This window comes from Lottia gigantea (genome assembly GCF_000327385.1).
Source record: "Lottia gigantea unplaced genomic scaffold LOTGIsca_185, whole genome shotgun sequence".
Taxonomy (NCBI): domain Eukaryota; kingdom Metazoa; phylum Mollusca; class Gastropoda; family Lottiidae; genus Lottia; species Lottia gigantea.
In genome coordinates, this window is record NW_008708337.1 from 135,322 (window position 1) to 158,248 (window position 22,927).

A 22,927-nucleotide genomic window follows, 5' to 3' on the forward strand; every position below is an offset into this window, starting at 1 on the left:
GTATAAATATCTGACCAGATTTCAAGTAAATTAATGCTGTTTATGTACACAGCCATTTTGCAATAAACAGATCTCTTTATTACAGTGGCTCACATACGAAATATTTCATTTTTACTTTTGAATTAAAAACATTAATTTTCACATTATTTTTTTATACCTAGATGAAAATTAGGTGATAATTAATGTTAAATACTATTATTGTTGCTCAATATCTTTTGTCCAGTTAAAATCTTGTAAATCTTAAAATTCCTGTAATTTAGAATTAAAAACTTTAATTTCCACCTAGGTGATAATTCAACGAATCTTGTAAAGAACGGCGAAAAAAAGCATTTAATTCAAAATTACAGGAATTTTAAGATTTATAAGATTTTTAACTGGACAAAAGATATTGAGCAACAATAATAGTATAACCAAGAAATAATAAGCATTTTTATTACAGTGGAAATAGAAATGTTTTCTGAGCTACAAGTATTCACAAACCAACTATGCTTTCATTCTTGAATGGCAATTTTGTCTGAAATTATTGCTAAATTCTTCGTGATCAATTTGTCCAGTAGCTTGCCAATGATCAACAAAAGCCGCATTGTTATGAATAAGCCTTGGGGGATGCATAATGATAGTACTAGTGGGCATTAACCTGAAATGAGCTGAACACATCTATTCTGAGAGCAGGTCTATAAATTGGCATCTGTCTGCATTTTGATATATTTACCTGATAAAACCAGATGGCTACATTAAGATCTGGTCTGGCTCTGTCAGCTATCAAACCAGATGCTTTCTGCCATAAATTCTCTCATTAATACACCAATCTAGATATATAACTACATTTTCTATCAGGGTTTATCATGCAAACTGAAAATTAACTTCTGATCTGGAATTGAGAATTTGAATAAGCAGAATAGACCTGGAAGGTGAGTTGCTGTGTTTCATACCATACTATTTATAGTCGCAGCATGGTATTTCTTTTTTATCTTGAAATAGATTTGTCATTGGTTTATGAATGAAAATGTAATATTAATATTTTTTCTAAAATGAAAACTGATGGTTATAAACATCTCAGTTTTGTAGAATTTTTTTTATAGAATTGATATTAAAGATAATGCATTTATCAAAAATGGAAGATTCCAGTATATGACCTTGTCCATTTAAATATTCAGTACAAAAGCTATCAAAATGGCTGTAAAATGTTAGTTTGTTGGTTGCTTGGTTCTAAACATTTCAGTTGTAAAGAATCTGTCCTGATAATAGTTCTGGAAGTTCATATTGAGTGTTATATAATTAAATCTGACTCAAGTGTATTGAACTATGGTATAGTTTACTGTAATTATGACTAGAGGCATGAAGTGGTCATCTCAGATTTACTCAATACATAGGGGGCCATTTAAACTGTAAACTGACCACTTGTGTCAGTAATCACTTGTAAACAGCTGGTTCTGAAACCAGGTGGACTGAATTCAGCTAAAAACATAAAAAATAAGATTAGACTCATTGGTTAGTTTTTACCAAATGCTTTCTAAATGCTTGGAAGAAGGAAATTTTTTCATCTGTTCTAACTTTTGAAGATTTGAGTAAAACCCCTTTTCCTCCCTTCTCACATCAATAGTATCTAGTACCTGGATCACTATCCAAAATGGAAATCTAAAGGTGCCTATGACTTAAAAGAAACAGACCATATAATGTATTTGCTTACAACTTATCTGAAAAGAGTTTTAAATTCTTCTCTCACCTGGCATTAGAACTTATGGCACCAAGTTATTTCCTGTTTCCACATAGAATCAAACCAGGGTTCAGGTCAAGAGTGACCATATCTAGAAAGGGTAGGAGGTGGGTGAAGGTGAAGGTCAGAATTTGGAGTAGAAAGTTGTAAGTTTGAGTGGTGTTCCATGTGTTTTAAATCTAAAAATAAATTAAACAGATATTATTTGATTCAATAAACAATTACAGGTGAAAATAATCACAGACTTTCACACATCAATTTTGTGCCAGTGGCTTACTTGATTCAAATTTTTATGGTAGTCAACTAATTAAAAATAGTTTGAAGGATATCTAAATACATATCACATATTGCCTTATTTCATTTAGTCTAATATCCAATAGTTCATAGTTATGGATGGTCTTCTCAACCAATCTTGCTATCAAATTTATTTGATACATCTCAAAAATTTAAGAGGAAATTCTTTAGTTGAGAAATCAGAATATCAGTCAAGTAGCTAATAAAATATAAATAACCTAGAAATATGTAGACTTGAAACATGACTATAAAACACACTAGCGTCTATCTTCTGCCATTTTCTGTCGGCATGGTAACATTATAATCAAGAAAGAAGTTGGGGTGTCCAGGTTGAGATTTGTCAGTGATCTCATTGGGAAGTTTGCAATCTGATAATCCAGTGGAGTTAAATGGAGGGACTATTGGCTATGGACTGTATTAGGTCCAGGTTGGTGTCGAGTCTGTTGATTATTAGGTAGTTGAGATTTCGACTAGTGTGTTTTGGTAAATGGAAGTGAGAGGCGACTGGTGTGTCCCTCTTAGGATAGATAGGTTCACTTCTTTAGCATTAGCTTTGGCCAACTTGGTTGGTGGAAAAGTAGACTCTTTGTCTTTAAGCCGATGGAATTTCTTCTACCACGGCAGTTATAAATTCCGAGTTTTAAAAGGGGATCATGACTGCCCGCGGGTGTTACGAAATTAGCCATAACTGGGTCATTGGCAGAGGTAAAATATAATATAAGAGATAAAGATTGGCTATGCGACCAGTTATACCTGATCTCTTATAACATCATAATGACTTATTTTGATATAGAAATAATTTGGTTATCATTGAGGATGAATTAGAGAGCTTGAGTAGAGCAAAAAGCAGGGCAACTTGCTATGTTTTTAATTGATTGTATGAAGCAGGGTAGTCTAGATTACTTAAATCTGTGTGTTTTTTTAAAATGAGAACACAATGCCAGATATTAAAACTGAAAAGAGATACAGGAAACATGAATATTGAAAGAATTAAGTTTCATCGACTAATCAAGGGTTATGTCTTTAAACATAAAATTATAAAATATTATTCCAGAAACAAGCCATGCCTGAAATTTAAGAAAACTATAGATAGAAGTTTGTTTGTTTGCTAAATAAAGTAATAGGAATTACCTCTGGCATATGGTGCATTCATTTGTTTATTTTCTCTGGTCTTGGAATGTTGATTATAAGATTTCATTTCTTCTAGGAGGAGGATAGATGGCAAGATGACACAGGGTTGTCTACTTGTATGCACTGCTTAAGTTGATTCTCTTAATTTTGTCTTTAAAAAGTTAATTGAGAGACAATCTATACTGTTATAATTATAAAAAACAACCAATATCTGTCTTGGCTAGTTAAATTGCACACATAGACTTCTATTTCTAATAGTTATATACTCTTCAGTTTTATTTTAAATGAATGTATACCTGAATTAACAAAAGAGTAGAATGCGTGAAATTTATATTTTCAATGGTTATTATTTTGCTTCTCTGTTCCAATAAGCCAGAATTCAATATTCATGTAAGAGGGTTGACTAATTAACTGATATAAAACATCATTATTTTTCACATAAAAACAGTTCCTTAATAATATTCATAAATAATTATAAGTAGTTGACATATTAACCTTTGAATTTGCATAAAAAATGATCCCAAGCCCGATTACACACCAGTTGGCAGCCAGTTGATGTAATTATCACATTAACACTGATATCACCATAACCTTTGACCTTTTATCACATGTTTTTAAATGTATAAACAATGAATTAATTTCAATAAACACAATGCAGCATAAAGATAATAATAAAAAAAAGGATATTTTCTGGCCATTATAATTCTGTTGACCTTGTTTGGTATATAATAATAATTTTGGGAGCTTACATAACTCTAGTTGTTGACGTTAATCATGATTCAAATCTTTAAGAGAAATCAAATCAAGAAAAAAAAATACTGTTATCCCTTTGGATAGTGAGACTTAGATCAGGTTTGCTTTCAATGATTGACCAATCAGAAGAATTGAACAGTAACTTCATCTTAAAGGTTGGTTTGTGAGACTGACCCCAGTTTCACCTGTTTTAAAGACAATCAAATGGCAGACATCATTCTAATCTAATTAGCCTATACTGGAAGTGACCTTTATATGTCCATCATCTGATGTTCAATATCTACCACCACCACTGGCTCTGTGATATCAGCCTCTGTTAGAAGCTGACATGCTTTGTCCACCATCTAATGTCCAATATCTACCACCACTTCCAGGCAGCACCAAAACAGTTTACCTTCTATTTGTTATATAAGGTGTCATGAGTGGAGTTTCTGACTCTTGCTGTATTGTACAGACAGCTCATCTGGTACAGTTTGTTTGAAACATGACATGACCTAAACAGTTCAGCTCACTTCAACATATTTTTTACCAAAAGAAAAAAGATATATTACATTTGTTACAGAACTAGAATCTTTATAATGTAGACTGTTCAACAGTTGACAATTTTTTAGTTTTATTAAGGTAGTATAGAGGTCAGTGTTACCTAAAGAACGTCAAATTTCATAAAAGTAGTCACATATGACTACCCTGAGGAATTTACCTAAACTTTGTAACGGTGGAATCGATGGATTGTGAGTTGGATTGTCATCTGCTAGTCTAGGCTAGGAATCATATCATGCTCAAGGTTAGAAAAGTTCTGATGCCTGTACCATTGCTTCTGTGAGTCTATAGTATGTCAGCTTTCATCCCTTGAAACCAACTTTGTGTAATATCTAACAGAGATAGTGGGATCACTGCTTAAGAGTGACATATGACCATGATGTTCTGAGAGTAGAATACATAGCCTATTCCAATGTTACTAAAGACCATAGAAATAAGTTAGTGATTTGACCTTTATAAGAAATAAAAAACAAATGATTATGATGGAAGAAAACAGTTCTTTGTTCATATTTGACCCAATTCGTACTCCTTGCCAGCCAGCCGAATAACATGTGTTTCTGTTATCACATGATTCATTCACTTAATCTTTATTTTATGGCGAAGTGGGAGTGGTAGGGTAAGGGGGGTTGGGGGTGGTGTAATGGGAGTGGGGGGAATGGGGGTAATGAGAGGGGGGGGGGGGGTGTTGTAGGTGGGTTGTGTCTTTATGGTATTATGAATGATATTAGAAAGGTGAAAAATTAGTTCAATATTTTTTCATTATTTTAACTCTCCATATGTGATGTCAAGTTTAAAAGTTTTAATACCAACTAAATAAACATTTATATCACTTGAACCTTCCATAAAGAAGGCAATTTCAAAACCCCAACACCAGTGCTCCAGAAGATGGACAATGAACATACCCTGCCTTGCCTGAAATGATAATGAAGAAATATTTGTTTCATCTACTCCCAGCCTATTCGAGGTATAACTACGGAAGCGTATTAGGGCCATTCATTTTTTTTTTTTTTTTCAAGTTAGTATGTTGAATTTTCAAGTTTGTATGTTGAATTTTCAAGCTAGTATGTTCAACATACTCAACAAATTCAACATACTAGCTTGAAAATTCAAGATACTAACTTGAAAATTCAAGTTACCAACTTGAAAATTCAAGTTACCAACTTGAAAATTCAACATACTAACTTGAAAAGTCAACATACTAACTTGAAAGTTCAACATACTAACTTGAAAATTCAAGTTACTAACTTGAAAATTCAACATACTAGCTTGAAAATTCAACATACTAACTTGAAAATTCAACATACTAACTTGAAAATTCAACATACTAACTTGAAAATTCAACATACTAGCTTGAAAATTCAAGATACTAACTTGAAAATTCAAGTTACTAACTTGAAAATTCAACATACTAACTTGAAAATTCAACATACAAACTTGAAAATTCAACATACTAACTTGAAAATTAAAAAAAAAAAAAAAATGAATGGCCCTAATACGCTTCCGTATATAACTCATGATTTTGTCTCTATTTTTTTTATGATATTCTCTCTATTTACTATTTATGTATTTGATATTTTACTTTTCAGGCTTGTGCACCTAGATATACATATTTCTCTACAACATATGATAAACGGGAGCCAGTTGGAACATGTTTCTTGGCCAGGGCATCCACCACAACTTACGAAGAATTTTCACCATGTCGAACAGGTAAGATGAAAACTGCCAATTTTATTTTTTACTTTGTCCCTTTAATCTTCAATTTCAGCATTGTACCAGACAGAATAATGCAGTTTAGCATTGTACCAGACAGAATAATGCAGTTTAGCATTGTACCAGACAGAATAATGCAGTTTTAGCATCAAAATACTTCTCAAATAAGAAAATGTAATTTTTAAAGAAATGATCTAGGTCATTTAGTATTAATTAAAATAGTACATCTTTATATATGGTAAACAAGTATAACTTATTCTTTCTAAAGAAACTTGGTAAAGCCTTATCAATCTATCATGTTGTCACCCTGTCTTGTCTACCAAACCAACAGTAAAATTTGCTTTATGATGTATCATTAACTGAACATTCCTAATTTTTGCTGACATCTCTGGAAAACAAAAGTCAACATGAACTTTAGATCTCAATAAAACTGTTGTCAATGTATTTAGAAAAACTCATTTACCAAAAGATCATTTTATGTACTTGCCATATCATATTCTAAGAGTCATTTTCATATTTGTACATCATGTTATAAAAAATCATCACCTTTTTTGTATTAACTAAATGTTAATTTATTAAGATTTTTTTTATCCATAATTGATGTTTTTTGATATCTGACATCTAACCTCAAATTTTAAGTTACAATTTGCATGTAATGTATTCAGTTGATTTCTAATTAATTTGGCTCTTGTTCAGCCTTAGGGCATTATGTTAAACATAGATTTTCATAAACATGGGACACATATATTAAAATAGAAAGTATGTTCTGTTGCTCAGAGCACCTGCTATAAGTGTTGTCACTTGGTATATGGGATATAGCCAAATATATTATCTTTCATTTCATTTTTATGGGTAGCTCCATGGAATTTTAAGGTTTTATTCAAACTCTACTCAAAATACCTTTTAAAATTCAGTTGTCCACTTGAAATTTTGAATTCCAATTTGTCCTGGAGCTACCCTGCAACCTTCCAATAAATGATTTATTTATTGAACCATTAATTATAAATACATATCATATTATTGTAGTCTGTTTTTTTTTAAATTGTATTAGTCAAATTAGATTCTTAGAAACTCGAGCCAAGGGACTTAAGCAGTTAGTAATTAGAAGTTAGTTCTGGCCTAGATTTGTTGTTTTTTTTTTAGAATATTAAAGTTTGAACTAATTTTAAATTCGAAAAGGGATGGTTGAAATTCAGTATGTTAATCTTGGTTTGTTTTGGTGAGGGTAAAAGATAAAGGTGGGTTCAGATTGACTAACGATTCAAAGCATCATATTAGATATTTCCCAGTTAACTTGAGATTGAAAGACTTCTAGCAACTTTTTTTAATTGGATTCCCTTGTTCAGGTTGATAATCGCCAGACCTGATTTTTGCTAGAAGGTAGAATCTATCTGAGATGTTGATAGTTGCTAGGTCAATCTGACTCCCCACCCCTTAAGGGAGGCTGAAACAAATTTTCAACATACAATATGAGTTTATCAATTATAAAATAATTCCATATAATTATTCAACCATCCCTTTCTGTTAATTGGTTCTCATAATTATTACACAATAACTACACAATTAGTTCATTAACTAAAATTTGACAAAATAAACAAATTAGACATGACATTATAACTAAATAAAAATATGGCTAGAACTTATTTCTTGACAGTTAAAACTTAGTTTATGCCTAGTTCACATCAACGGCGAATGCCGCGCTTTAAATCGGCGAGCAAAGCGCCATCATTTTTTGTTTACTTTTCAAAAAATATCACGATCTCCTAAGTAATGTTACGCTCTGATAAGCTCTGATACGAATTGGTAACGCTTTGGGGACGAATTATTTCCTGATTTGATCAGGCCTTGTTACGCTTTAAATCACGCTTTGATAAGCTTTATTAAGCTTTGATGCGGTTATGACGCTTTAAATCACGCTCTGATACGATTATCAAGCTCTCTTGTGCATTGTTAAGCTCTGTTACGCATTGGAAAATTTCGAAATGGCCGATTTCATGCCGCTTTTGATCAAGTGGTGACAGATCGTGAAGAATGGGGTCCCCGCTTTGAATAAAGCTCTGTTAAGCTTTCCTACGCTTTGAGTCAAGCTTTGCTGAACTTTGTTACGCTTTGTTAAGCTTTGATACAATCTCGGCGCTCTAATCAATTCGTGCCAAAGCGTCCAAAATTTTTAAACAGTTTAAAGTTTTTTGGTGCTCTTGCCGAATATCCAGCTTTGCTCAAAGCTTTCCAACGATCTATTACGACCCTGGCGCTTAAGTCGAGCTTTGTTACGCTTTGGTACCGCTTTGTATGCCGCTTTAAAGCACTATCAAAGCGCCGTTGGTTTGAATTGAGCATTAGTTAGTTTTACAGTTATTTCAAAAAACAGATTACAATTTATCATTATTTTATGTTTTATATGTACAAAGACATTTGCTTATCTGTATGCTATGAACCTTATGTTTAATATATTGAAGACATAATTCTTCACAAGTTATAACCAGACCATAGCTAAAGAATAAGCTCTCTTGCCATATTGGTAGATGTTACTGTTAAAATTTACATTTATTGACATAATGAAATTAAAAGGCAGAAAAAAACAAATTCAATCATTGATTACGCAGAAATTCAAATATTTGAAGAGTTAAAGTAAATGTCTTTGGAATCAACTAGTAAACTTTATTTACATGCTTGTTGGTCTATTGCATGGTCCTTACAATTCAAAATGTCAGTCTGAACTCTGTTTACTAAATTGTTCAAATTTTATTTTCATTTTATCCTTATTTCTAAATGTGTTATTGTGGAAATAAACCAAAATTTGAAATTTTATTTTATTGTGTATCTGGCATGTTATTTTGTTTCTGTGGTAAATATGTAACAGACCAATCAGCATGCTTCAAACTGATTTCAACTATTACAAACAATAATCACAAAGTGCACAAACGATTCCATTTCCACAATTTCTTAGCTAACATTTCATTGACAAAGTTAGATAAAATAATACATCTTAAGAGTTTGATGTTTTTCTTTGTGTTCCTTCAGTCATTCTCAAAGAATATCAAAACCCACATAAATGATATAAAACACAAGATTTGCTGGTATACAGTAGTTTGTTTGGGACAGAATTGAGTATGTGATACATTCAATCAGTTGAAATCAGTAGTAGTTATATGTCACTGTGTGATTATTTTAAAGCATACTAATCCTGCTATCAATATTTTGCATGCCTTTTTAGCGGTAGATAAAAGCTGGGTGTCTGACCAGTATCATAAACAAGGCTATTGTCAATCTGGCATGTCTGCATCCTTTACATCTGTAAGTGTTTTCTGTTTGTTTCTCATCCATTTTCATTGGCTATGTCTGATTTTTACCTTCTTCTGATTGGTTCATTAGATTGGAATCTGCACAAGTATGAAATTCACTCATTTTAATTTCAGTGATTTACACTGATTTTCGAGGAAACCATTGGCCAATCAGATGTGGAATTTGAAATATTTGGATTTTATGTGAAACAAGATTTGAGATTTACATAACATATATATTTATATATCACTGATATAACAGTTATAAGCTATAACATAGCCAACATGGTGCTTGCATACAAACTTCAAATCATTGCCTTACATACTCAATCTTACAATGGCTAGTTGAAGGCAGAGCTTGCTTCATCTGATGCTTTCAATTGCTTTAAGTAAATACAGTGTCTAAAGCTATGTTTTTCAAATTCAGACTACATGTATATCCAAAGATTTATAAAAATTGAAAGGAAATAAAAATCAGACATAAACCAGTGATAAGTTTATTTTTTTGGTGGTTTGGGTTTTCCTCCTTCCTTGTTTTTAGTTCAGTGTTGTCCTCTATTATCAGAGGAACTGGGATGATAGAAAATAGTTCACCAAAAGTGAAAGCAACACAGTATCATATTCACTTAGGCCATTTTGAAGCAAATTAAAATGAACATATCAATACATGCAGACACATTGAATTCAACATCCATTAAAATAAGTTATGTGGCGGTATGTGAGGTAAGGTATGCTCAGCCTTTTGGAACTTTTTATCAACTTGGCATATCTGAGAGTCCACAAAACTAATATTGTCTATTTGGTATATCTATAACATTTTCAATTTGAAATCTAAATATTCTTCGCAGCTCCACCATGCTGACTTGAAATTGGAATTTTCAAATGAATACATAGTAGACTAACTCAGATCATACCTTGTACTAATAATTTCAACTTTACCAAGATTGTACATAAAACAATATCTGGAGAATTTAATTTGTTGGAAATAGACCTTACTTTCTCTATCCTGGATTACTTTTTGACAATGTTCTTTGAAATTTTATTTGACAACAACAGTAGGTCACAACAAAATTAAACATGTATTTATTAGACAACACATAAATATTGTTTCTATATATTCCTATTATCAAAGTAAAATTAGATATTATTAGTTCTAAGTGTTTTAACACTTGACCATAATAATTGTGCACCATCGTCAGCCATGTTGAAATTGACTTCCTTTCCAGGTTTTTAACACTGGGTTATATATAAATAACTCTGGTTAAATCATAACTTGAAAATCTGCCAAATTGTGAGAAGATGAATGAGTTCATACATTGATTAGAGAAACAGCAGACCAGCTAGTGTTTTACACTTACTTAACACTTACTTTACCTTACATACCTTACTATACAGATTAATACCTTCAAACATTGAAAGAAAAATATACAAATAAATGGTCAAAAATGATAAATGACATTCCTTATAGAGGGTCCACATTTGGTATAAATAGCTCACTTTTACACTTATTTTTAACCTTATTTTACCTCTCATGATCATTAATTTAGTATTAATAGTGCCACTATGTTAAGTTTTTCAAGGTGACATTGCTTTCCAAGCATTCACATTTGGTTCAAATAGTTTTTAGACTATTACATAATACTATTTACTGTACCGGATAGGTTCATAGTTTAAACACTGAAAGAATTATTTTACATAGAAAATCTACTAAAGAAAGAATAGAAGACACCAACATTCACTTTCATCATTTATCTCAATTGCTGAAGAATGAAATTTACACTACAAAATATGTCTAAGCATGAAAAAATACAACTGAAAAAACAATCTATTTTAAAAATATTTCTTATATTTTTTTCGTATAATGCACACAGATTAAAGTAATACCAATTTTTCTCAACCTTGAACCAATTTTTTAGGAAAATCATAAAGATAGGTTAAAATAGTACTTGGTAAAGTGGTATAAATACTTAACATGTCCTTTCAATCTAAAGTGAACTATTTTCTATCAGACTAGTACCATGGTAACCAGTTTTGGTACTGGTATTCCATTTGTGCACATTTTGTAGCCGTTGACGCTAGAATCCGATTTAGAGACCAGTTTGATCGTCAAGGTTACTGTCAAGTGGGACTTTCTGCCGCTATATCAAATGTAAGTTGTATTCAGAAATATTCAATAATAATATTCATTTAAAGAATGAAGGTGGGACAGGGGTACAAATTTCATTGAAATCATTTTGATAAATAAATAATAATTGATAAATATTAGGAACTGGAAAAATATAGTGAAACAAAAACTATTGTGATACTACAAAAACCATTGTTATACTCTTAACAAATTTATAGTCTTACATTGTATAACAATATATAATCATATCATGGGTAGACAACTGATATAGAATTATGAATGAACCTTAAATAATGTTTTGTGTGTGGAATATCAGAAACAACATCTGTAAATCAATCAAGCTGAAGATATTCAGGTTTATATAAAACATTCCAGGCAACCTGGTTTCTGTACATTTTATCATTTTTTTTATCACTCTTTCATTCCTGTAAGAGAATTCGGTGTAAAACTGAAAATAAAAAAATCAGTTAATGTGTTTTAAGATTTCCTTAAAAAATGAATGGCAAACCCCAATACACTAGATAGGTTAGTGGAGTAAACTTTCTACATGTTCCATTATTTTGTGAAACAACAAGGCTTGTGCTGTAATGTAATCAAAGTAAAAATGAAATACTGATAACCTCTTGTGAATTATGAGTTCTAAACCATGTCAAACCATTATTGCAAGTATATTTTCAAAAATTTTGTGTTTCGACTCTTTTGGTGATGGGTTTCCTAAGTTAGAAGTGAAGTTTTTTCATTTTTGAGTTTTTGTGTGGTTTTTTGGTGAAGTGTGACTTTGGTTTAGGTGATGTAAAATTGTGTTCGAAGGCCTCTGTAAAAGGCCCTTACTTCCCAACTTCATGTGCTTTATATATTTGTGTATGCATGCTGATGTTTTTACCTTCACTCAAGATGTATTTTTTGCAGCATGGAGAGATTTTTCTACCAAAAATGCAGCTTTGTCACTTTAATTTTTGACTAAATACAGAATGATGTCTGCTTTAAGACGTAAAATAAGCTTATAGATTAGTGTATAAGTTTGTTCGTAGGATAGGTTAATTAGAAATAATCTAATTAATGACATCATAAATTCATCATCAATCATCATTAAAATCATCCCAAATATCATGTCAATAAAAAAAAATAAACACAAGAATTATATAAACAAATTTATTTGACTTTAATGTGAAAATTCTAGGTCAATTATATTTATTATTAGGTAAGGAACATTACAGCTTGGGTGTCAAAATCATCTTTAATTGTTATACTGATTTTTGGACATATAAGGCATACTCATTATAGTCAAGACTGCAAAAAAATTGTTTGTTTTATGGTGTGAATGGGGAAGAACATTGTCTAATACAGTTGACAATGTAGGGTTGTGGATATGTCTGTCCGCACAAGGTCCAAGACTCCAGTTTGTGTATCTGCTTCTTCTTCTTCTCACAGGACACCTTGTGTAATCACAACTTATTGGTGAATACATCATATTTTGTTTCAAATAGAATTGTATTATGGAAATAGAAACAAATTTTAATTGACATTGAATTGTTTTGTTTTAGATTGCAAAACATGTATAGCCAAATCACAGAATTAGGCATCACTTTGGACAATTTTTAATTTTTAGCTTTTAAATAATAAAACTCTCTTTAATGCTTTTCCCTGATCACTTTTAAACTTTTTCACCATTTTCTTACAGCTAAATCACTTTTTCATTTTCTCCATAATTCTGCTTTTGCAGAAATTTTTTTCTGTCCATCTGTTTTGTTTCACAGTCAATGCAAGCTTTGATTAGCAGAAAATATCATTGTATGTGAGAAATATTGGGCAAATTTTCATGAAATGTCTCAGTTCACCTTTTCTGTTTTGTTACATTGTTTCTGACTAAAATTCACTACTCCTATTTATGTTGCCATTTCAACATGATACACTTTAATAGGGGCATTATTGGGAACTTGCCAAATATTAACATACATGTTTATTTTATGAATTTCTAATTGTGCATAAATTATGATTCTTTAGTGATATGCATATCATTATAAATATAAATTAGAGTATTTTGTTTCAAATAAATTAATGTTAGATTTTGATCCAAGACCACAACTTATTCTTTATTACACAAAAAAAACTGACATGTACCTTTTCAAATCACAAACAAAAAGTCAAGAAACACAAGCTGAATGCAAAAAAAAAAAACCTAAATAACTTTTTACTACGATTCTTGGTAGCTTGCTTGAATCATCTAACAGTTTACAGCATTGCTTCCCATATTTTAACGTCAGTTAGAAAGGATTCTTATTCATATTGTCCTTTCTCTGTTACCCTGATATGAGACAGAGGGCTTGAACTAAAAATTGCATTTCATTGAAGAAAATTATTGTGTGCCTTGGGTCAAAACAGAGAAAATAAGAATAGAATAGACATTGGGTTGTCTTAAAGCCTTGATTTTAAGATCTAGAATAAATGTAGATATTGTACAAAGCTTGCCTTGAAAACAAATCACATGTTTACGTGGTTTATTATTTTTTATGTTTCAATTTTAGATGTTGTTTAATTCGTCAGATGTATTGATCAACAAATTTATTTTTAGTCTTGGTTATCAAAAAATCAATGTTCATCACCATTTTCTGGTTCTCAACTCTTGAAATGGGATTTTTTTGCTGCTGCAATGAATGCATTTAGTAATGAAATTTTAACAGACAATTCAAATGACACAAATAAATACCTTGGAATAAATTAACAGGATGTTACTTCAAATTTTATAATTATAGAATAGTCTTAGATATTATGAACAGCTGAAATCATCAAAATCTTTAAGTTTTTTTAATTAAGAAAAGTTTATTCAAAAATGTGCTATGAAAATTTCTTTCAGAATCACTGCCAAATTAAGTAACATCTAAAGTATTTATTAATGTTTTGTGTTTTCTTTGAACTCTTTATGTTATTTTTAATGACCTTGACCTTGCAGCTGCCTGGGGTTACCATAGACAAGGTTTTTGTCAAGCAGGTTTTGCCGCCTCCTTTGCTCAAGTGAGTTACTGTAACAATGGGTGACATGCATCTTTGTGCTGTGCTCACAATAATTCAACTGCTGTGCTTCGGACTGCTGCTGTGCTATGCTTGGAGTGGTTCAACTGTTAACCTATTTTAGATTGTGTGGTGTGTTATGTTTCAAAATCTGTGCCCTTATTTTGAAAACTTAAAGTTTAGAAGAAACATTTTGAAATTCCAATTATGACTGATGTATACCCAAGGTTTAAGAATCATACATTTTCAATGTGTATTCAATTATACTACAAATTTGAAACATGACATATACTCAAAATCTCGATTTAAAGATATTTGTGTTCAATATGATGCATGCTGTATCTATATGTAGTTGTTCTGTAGTTGGGTGAGTAGATGGGGGCGTAGTTAGTTGTAGTTATAGATGGTTGGTCATTGATCTTCAAGTGACATATTTCAAGTTTTAAATGAGTTTCGTGTGAGATATCCCAGGTTCCAGAGTTGAATGTGGTTTTACTAAAGTTATCCTGTGGATTTCCCAGCCCAGTCCTACTTGCCACTTTAACTTTTTAGATTCTTGATACTTTCCTGCTCTATGAACATATTTATATGTTACTGTCACTTTTACAGCTGAATAACAGTCTGTCGGAAAACATGAATTGGCAGTTGTGTATTGGTCAAGATTTGAATTTGCTACAGCTAAAAAAGCTACATATTGATATTCAAGCTAGTCCTACTTCTATATTTCTCAAGCTTTGTAAGGATAAAATAGTGATGTCCCGTCATGCTACAAGCATTGCTTGGTCAAACCATAAATTGAAGGCTGTATGCTTCCTGACTTTATTCAGACATTGGTAATTTCAGCATTTGATAACAACTGATTTAAAGGGTGCTGGTGGTAATAGCAAATAATCAAAAGTTTCCTTATGTTTGGAAGTATTGTGGAGTTTTCTGTGACCAATTTGTGACGCACTTTTGGTTTTATTTCACTGTCTGCCCTGTTGTTTCTGCACTGATTTTTACCAATTTGCACACTCCTTTTCTTTGATTTTCTTCATCTTATGTGTTCACAGTCAGAAGAGAAAATAAAGGAATAACATTCATAGTAGAAAGATACTATAAAGATATTGATAACATATATGTTGTTCTTAGCATTGCGAACTAACGAACATGAATAATCCAACAGCTTTTAGAAAAGTGTTAAACGTTCAACTAATTTAAACCAAAAGATGATAAAGTCATGATTAGGAAAAGTAAAATATATTTGATGAGCAGAGGGCTGTATAGTGCCTTTCTTGTGGTTAATACTAGTCTAGAACAGATATTTTATGATACCACAACTCACAAGAACTTCCTATAACTATAATCATATACTCAAATAGAGACTAGAACTGTCTATAACTATAATCATATACTCAAATAGAGACTAGAACTGTCTATAATCATATACTCAAATTTAGAACTGTCTATAACTATAATCATATACTCAAATAGAGACTAGAACTGTCTATAACTATAATCATACACTCAAATAGAGACTAGAACTGTCTATAACTATAATCATATACTCAAATAGAGACTAGAACTGTCTATAACTATAATCATATACTCAAATAGAGACTAGAACTGTCTATAACTATAATCATATACTCAAATAGAGACTAGAACTGTCTATAACTATAATCATATACTCAATGGAGACTAGAACTGTTTTTTAAATATAACCATATACTCAAATAGAGACTAGAACTGTCTATAACTATAATCATATACTCAAATAGAGACTAGAACTGTCTATAAATATAATCATATACTCAAATAGAGACTAGAACTGTCTATAAATATAATCATATACTCAAATAGGGACTAGAACTGTCTATAACTATAATCATATACTCAAATAGAGACTAGAACTGTCTATAACTATAATCATATACTCATATAGAGACTAGATCTGTCTATAAATATAATCATATACTCAAATAGAGACTAGAACTGTCTATAAATATAATCATATACTCAAATAGGGACTAGAACTGTCTATAACTATAATCATATACTCAAATAGAGACTAAAACTGTCTATAACTATAATCATATACTCAAATAGAGACTAGAACTGTCTATAACTATAATCATATACTGAAATAGAGACTAGAACTGTCTATAACTATAATCATATACTGAAATAGAGACTATCTTTTTTTTTTTCTTTTTTTTTAGAAATAATATTTATTTAGTCATAAGGATTGGGGAACATATAGTACCCTCTCCTTAGAGACTATCTTATACCAGTGCATCAGTATGCTGTTGGTGTAAGGAACAGAACAATAATAGTGAACCATCTCAAGAACTAAAACTTTAGATTTGGACAGTATAACAGTATCTGGGTATCAAGTAACAGATGAAAATGAACAAATTCAATTGTACCCTGGCGCCCTCGTTTATATTTCCATTATAAAATGATAAATGGTCGGGGGATAATAAAATAACACAGTTATATGATTACAGTTATTGGAATTACCAGGCCAGTTGGTCGGTGGCGTATTTTATTATATAAAAATATCCTAATAAATCTTTGATAAGATTATTCTCTGTCAATTTTATGATTTTCTTCATTATTATAGCCGGAATAAATCAGAACTGTAAAACATTCCCTTGTTGTGATCAAAGGCAGGTCTAGCCAGAAATAATTACTACAAAAGCTATCAGTCTAATATTGATAGGCATTTTACAAAAATTGACAGGAAGTAAACCGAAAGTAACATTTCAGTCTTTCCAATATTGATAACAAAAAATCATTTCATATTTCCATGCGGAAACATTCATTGCTAATGATGACGGAGAGAAATAGGCTCAATGACTGCAGAAAATCGTTTGCAAGTCATGATATTTTGAATTGAATATAACTAAAAACTAAATCAAGCAAATTGAATAGTTAAAACATCTAAATTTTAAATTCCAATAAACCAAGGAAAATATAGTAATATTTGAATAATTGATGTACCTGTAAGCGAGGTGAATATGACAGATAAATAATAAATTATTGTTCAATAAGAAATATTGAAATATTTGTGTATTGGGTATTAACAGTGAATTTTTGGGAAATTTTGAAAATGAATTATTATGAAATGGAATAAAAAGTACATTCTATGAACATATTTATGGTGGTTTGACTGTTATATTGTAGGATGGTGAACAGTTAATGATAGCAGCTGTTGGTAGTTACTATTGGCAGGGTAAGTTCCTATTAAAACCCTTATTCAACTGAGGACTTTTGATGCTGCAGTCTAGTCCAGTTGAGTTTCTACTGGAAGGCAACGGGGCTGTTAAGCTTTGATTCATAGAAACACCATTGTCATGGAAAATTATCAGTATTATAAGCTCAAGCAAATTCTGAAAAATAGGGTGTTAATTATCATTTCCTTAAAAAATCTTATTTGATTAATTGGTACCAAATTTTTTGAAGGTTTATTGCTATTATTTACTTATTGGATTTAATATCTAAAGTAATGGGCCCTAGTTCTCAAAGCTTTTAAAGATGAAACTTAATTAAAATATTAAAGTTTGAAACTTATGCTTGAAGTTTTTTAAGTACAGACAATTTGAAGAAACTACAGTTTTTATTAAATCTTTGTGTATATCCAATAAATTGAAAAATGCCACTCCATACCAATATCTGACTTGTATTTTAAAATTTAATTTCTAGTACATTCCTGCATCTGACAAATTTTAATTTTGAAACAAGCAGAAATATTAACATGTTGGCTATTTTTAGAAAAATGAAGTATACATTTCCTTGATATTCATATCAACTATATCCTGTCAAAAATTAAAATGAAAAAAAATATATGTTCTCTTGCCTGGCTTGTTTATACATCATTTTGTCAACCTGGTAAACCAGAAAATGATCAATAAGTTGTGTATAATTTGCTTTTGTATATTTTGTGTGATTGTTTGATTGAAATTGAAAATCATCATTAAGGTAGCCATCACAGATATGTGGCATTTGTATAATCATTAGAAAAATGGGCGAGAAGGTGCCACAGAATTGTAAAAGGGCTAAAGGCAATTCTTTCCCTATGTTATTTGATTAGAAATTTTGAAAGTGGGTGGGCCAGAGGTTAATTCAATTTCATTGTATATCCATCGTTTCTAATAGAACCTTTGAAGTTCATTTTATATTGGATTATGATAATTAAAACTGTTTATTGTTTTATCCAGGACAGTTATATAACTATGATCTAGCCAATCCTGATAATGTGAAGAAGACAGCTGAAGGACCAGCTAAAGATGATGACAGTTATATGGGTAAGAACAGTTTTATCTAATTTTATTTGTACATTTTCGTTGATGTGGATTTCTTTCGACATCGGGCACTCTAAGAATCATCAAAGAGGAACATGGTAAGCTAACCAAAAAATGCTTATATTGGTAATTCTATTCAGCTTCTAAGACTATTACTTGATCTATGAGCTTTCCTATCATACTGTAGCCTAGATTGGGAATGAAAATTACTCTTAGAACCTTGATTTTTGCATCCATATACACATGCCCAAAATATATCAAATGTATGTAACCTGTTGTAGTGTTGATTATGTAAATAATTATCAGAAGTTTTGATGATAGATGGATATATTTGTGAGATATGCTCTCTTTAATTGATTATTTGATAATTACTTTGTATATATCATGATTTGAGGTCATGTTCTCAGGCCATTGAATGGATAACTGTAATTCTGTGAACCCATCCATCATAGAAGCAATCAAAACATGTCACTCTTCTATATTTACTAATCTCTTGCTTTATAAATATTATTGCTGTAATTGATTTTCTTTAAGAGGAAACTTGTCTTATTTGTTGAAAATTTTTAAAAAATCATGCACTAGACAATGATTTCTTTTTAGATTATCCAAAGTCAAACTTATATAAGACTTGAAAGGGGGAATTTCATACCCTAAGGCTAGACATTTCCACAGTGATCTTTCTAAATTACCCATCCTTATAATAACTGAGTCCAATAGATTAGTTGTCTTTAACTGATCTTCTCTAGTTTTAAATAACAAACTAGTAGCTTTCAAATATTCTGACTAAATAAACCTCCACGTCTTCAGTTTACATCTTCAAATTGACAGAAATTGCAAGATAGTCAATTCACCACAGACTGGTAGATGTTAGAAAGTAAAATTTCTTATATTACTGTCTCTTACAATCTTATCAGTAATTTTCTTATGGAGCCAAATCAGTTTTGACATCAACATTAACTGATCAATTTAGAAAATTGCTGTATTCATCATTTTTCTTACGAGTTCTAACTGTAAGAATTTAATATTGAGATTGACATCAAAGTATTATATGTTGTATTTAAGAATGAATAACCAATATAAAGAAAATCTTGATAGCTTCTAAAAATGATTGAGTAGGAAAATTAAAGAAGAGAAAAGATCAGTCATTCCTCCAAAAATATATAAGGAGGAATAAAAAGAAATAAAAATCAATAAACAGACAAACACACTTCTTACCACTCTACCAACTTAAACTAGGGTAGTCTCATTCGACTATTTATTTTTTTGTTAATTATCATATTATTTCAACCATTTTAGGGCATCATGAATCTGAAGAAAGGTTATTAACTCTTAATTTCTTAATTTAATCAAGCGATTACGTCTCACTATTTGCTTCAAAGAGACAAAATATTGTGATTGCAACTTATCATAGCGCAGTGGCTCAGTGAGAAACAGTTATTTTCAGGAGAAGTCTTCTTTATGAATAAGTTGATATTATATAAGATATCTATATTTAAGTTTAAAAGGATGGTTAACCAGTAAAATGACGTCTGACTTGTTATTGAAAATAATATCATATAACTAACCTTGATAAAGTTAGTGTAATAAAAACTCGGGGTTATTTAACCTTATTGATTTCTACAGAAAACTTGTTTTAATTTCATTTCCTTAGACTTCAATTGCCATATTTACCCTAGTTGTTATTTACCATAGTTCGGCACTTTCTTTTTTATTACAAAATGCAATTGCGATTAATAATACTAGAATATGCCATCTGCAAATGATAATTGGCCTATCTGAACTTGAATTTTTCTTAATAAATGTTTTTCAGGATATTCTAGTAGTGTTGGTGATTTTGATGGTGACAATGTTGATGGTATGTTAGTTTCTTAATTTTCTTATATATATTATGAAAGACAAATAAAATACCATTTTAGATCTATGTGTATCTGGGACATTTTTGGCTGCTATTTGTATCATTCCAATATTCTGTCAGACGTCTGTAGTTCCTGTAATAAAAGAAATGCTAAACCATATTTAGCACAACTATTCGAAAAGCTGCTGATGCATTAACAGCGTATGTCTTAAAAGGCCTAGTTTTAGTTGAATTTTAAGACCCACAAATGTCTGACTGAAAATTGAAATGGTGAAAATCAATGCTATCTCATCCTTGATACACTTAAATAGTCAAGATAACCTCTTAGCAATCCTTTTGATAGAAAAGAAATTATAGTTGATTTTGTACTGAAATGATTTGGTATTTTTTTATTCCAACATTTCTAATTTCAGATTACATTGTTGGCATCCCAAAAGCAGAACAACATCTGGGAAAGGTGGGCATTTATAAAGATGATTTGTTTAGGTCTTTTTTGAAGGGTAGGCTACAAGTCATGCTTAAAAAGATGGAGACTAATTTTGAATCCAAGAATTCTTTCTACCAGCTGTTCTCCAACTAGATTTCATGACAATTCTTGCAACATTCTCATCTAAATTTACATTCCAATCATTGAACAGAATTGTAGATGACCTTTCTAAGAATGTAAAAGGTACTGCAGAACATCATCAAGCATCTAGAAATTCAAATTTGTTTCAATTCATAACAATAGTGAGGTTTGCCACCATTTAACAATTATTATTGTTCATCTCTTGAATTGTTTGAAGAAATCAAGGTTTTCACATACCAAAATCATATTAAAATTTGTTTTTTTGAATGTTTATAGGTTGCTATGTTCACACAGAATTTTTCCAACATTGCCAATATAACAGGAGAACAGGTAATATATTATATAATATCTACGAATAAAAGAAGGATAGATACTTGAGACTTTATTAAAACACTGCAAGACTTAATCTGAATTTATTGGATGTTTTGTAGCTGCGAAGTTCTTATGGCATATTTTTGTTACAGGTTGGATCATTCTTTGGATATTCTCTAGCAGTTACAGATCTGAATAAAGATGGGTAAGTTATTTATGTATATATCATGAGGTCATATTTTTGTTTATTGTATTGTTACTATGCCTTGAAAATATGGAATTGAAACATGTTGGCAGTAAATATTAACTATCTTAAACGGTGTTATGATCTATTTTAACTATATTATATATATATTTCTTTTATATTAATTCTTAAAAGAAATTTTCAAGAAGATGGACTGTATATATGTACTAAATTATAAAATCTTCAGAGGACAGTTATAAAGGATACATAATGCAAAACTTGAAAATATGTATGAATTTAGGTATGGTATGGATACATCAGTACTCAGGATCTGATCTTAATGCTCATCTATAATGTATGATCTGATTTTTAACAGTTTTCTAAGAAATATATTATTATTATTATTTCAACAATACCATTAACAGAAAATTTAAAACACCATTAACAGAAAATTTAAAAGTTGAAATATCCCTAGCTTTCAAAACCACATGAACAAACTTTGGTAAATTTTGATGTATCAGCTGTTAACTGATATCATGTTACCAAAATCATTATTTACTTACTTGACTATTAAATGAATATATTTGTGTATGTTAATGATATATTTACAGGTTAGATGATGTGATTGTAGGAGCACCATTTTACAGTGATTACGCCTCATTAACCGTGTATGATACAGGCCGTGTCTATATTTACTATCAACAAACTACAGAGGTATTTATACAATATTATATTACAGACAGATCTTATGTCTTATGCTGTTTTATAATCTATTATCAGGAGTTCTGATACGGGACTTTTTTTTATCATGGGAGCAAATTTTCAATATCTAGCTAGTATGAACAGTATAAGTAAGGGAGCTCACTCTTTAATTTTTAGAAAAAAGCCAATGGAAACTTTAAGTCAGTAAAATAATTGTCAAAGTATCTTCATGGAGACATATTTAAGTTGCCAATCTGGAGTGTATTTTTCCTTATATTGTAAAAAAAAAATGTTTATTTATTGTAGAAGAAATTTAAAGAAAATCGTAAAGATGTATTAGATGGTTTTGACAGTAAATCAAGATTTGGGTCAGCTATATCAAAACTGGGTGATATTAACTATGATGGCTACAATGGTATGAATTCTATTTTTTATACAGACCATGATTCTTGTTGAA

General features: G+C 30.6%; 1 protein-coding gene across 1 annotated transcript in view; it reads left to right on the forward strand.

The window, feature by feature from the left end:
- Positions 1-22,927, forward strand: part of LOTGIDRAFT_239025 (hypothetical protein) — a gene marked incomplete at both ends in the record, with an annotated part of 38,641 nt that overhangs the window by 7,022 nt on the left and 8,692 nt on the right. The window contains 10 exons of the mRNA XM_009052515.1: positions 6,022-6,142; positions 14,505-14,566; positions 17,732-17,780; positions 18,766-18,852; positions 20,660-20,704; positions 21,118-21,161; positions 21,549-21,602; positions 21,704-21,789; positions 22,380-22,482; positions 22,777-22,885. Of these exons, the coding sequence (XP_009050763.1) occupies positions 6,022-6,142; positions 14,505-14,566; positions 17,732-17,780; positions 18,766-18,852; positions 20,660-20,704; positions 21,118-21,161; positions 21,549-21,602; positions 21,704-21,789; positions 22,380-22,482; positions 22,777-22,885 (760 nt within the window). The remainder of the gene's footprint in view (positions 1-6,021; positions 6,143-14,504; positions 14,567-17,731; positions 17,781-18,765; positions 18,853-20,659; positions 20,705-21,117; positions 21,162-21,548; positions 21,603-21,703; positions 21,790-22,379; positions 22,483-22,776; positions 22,886-22,927) is intronic.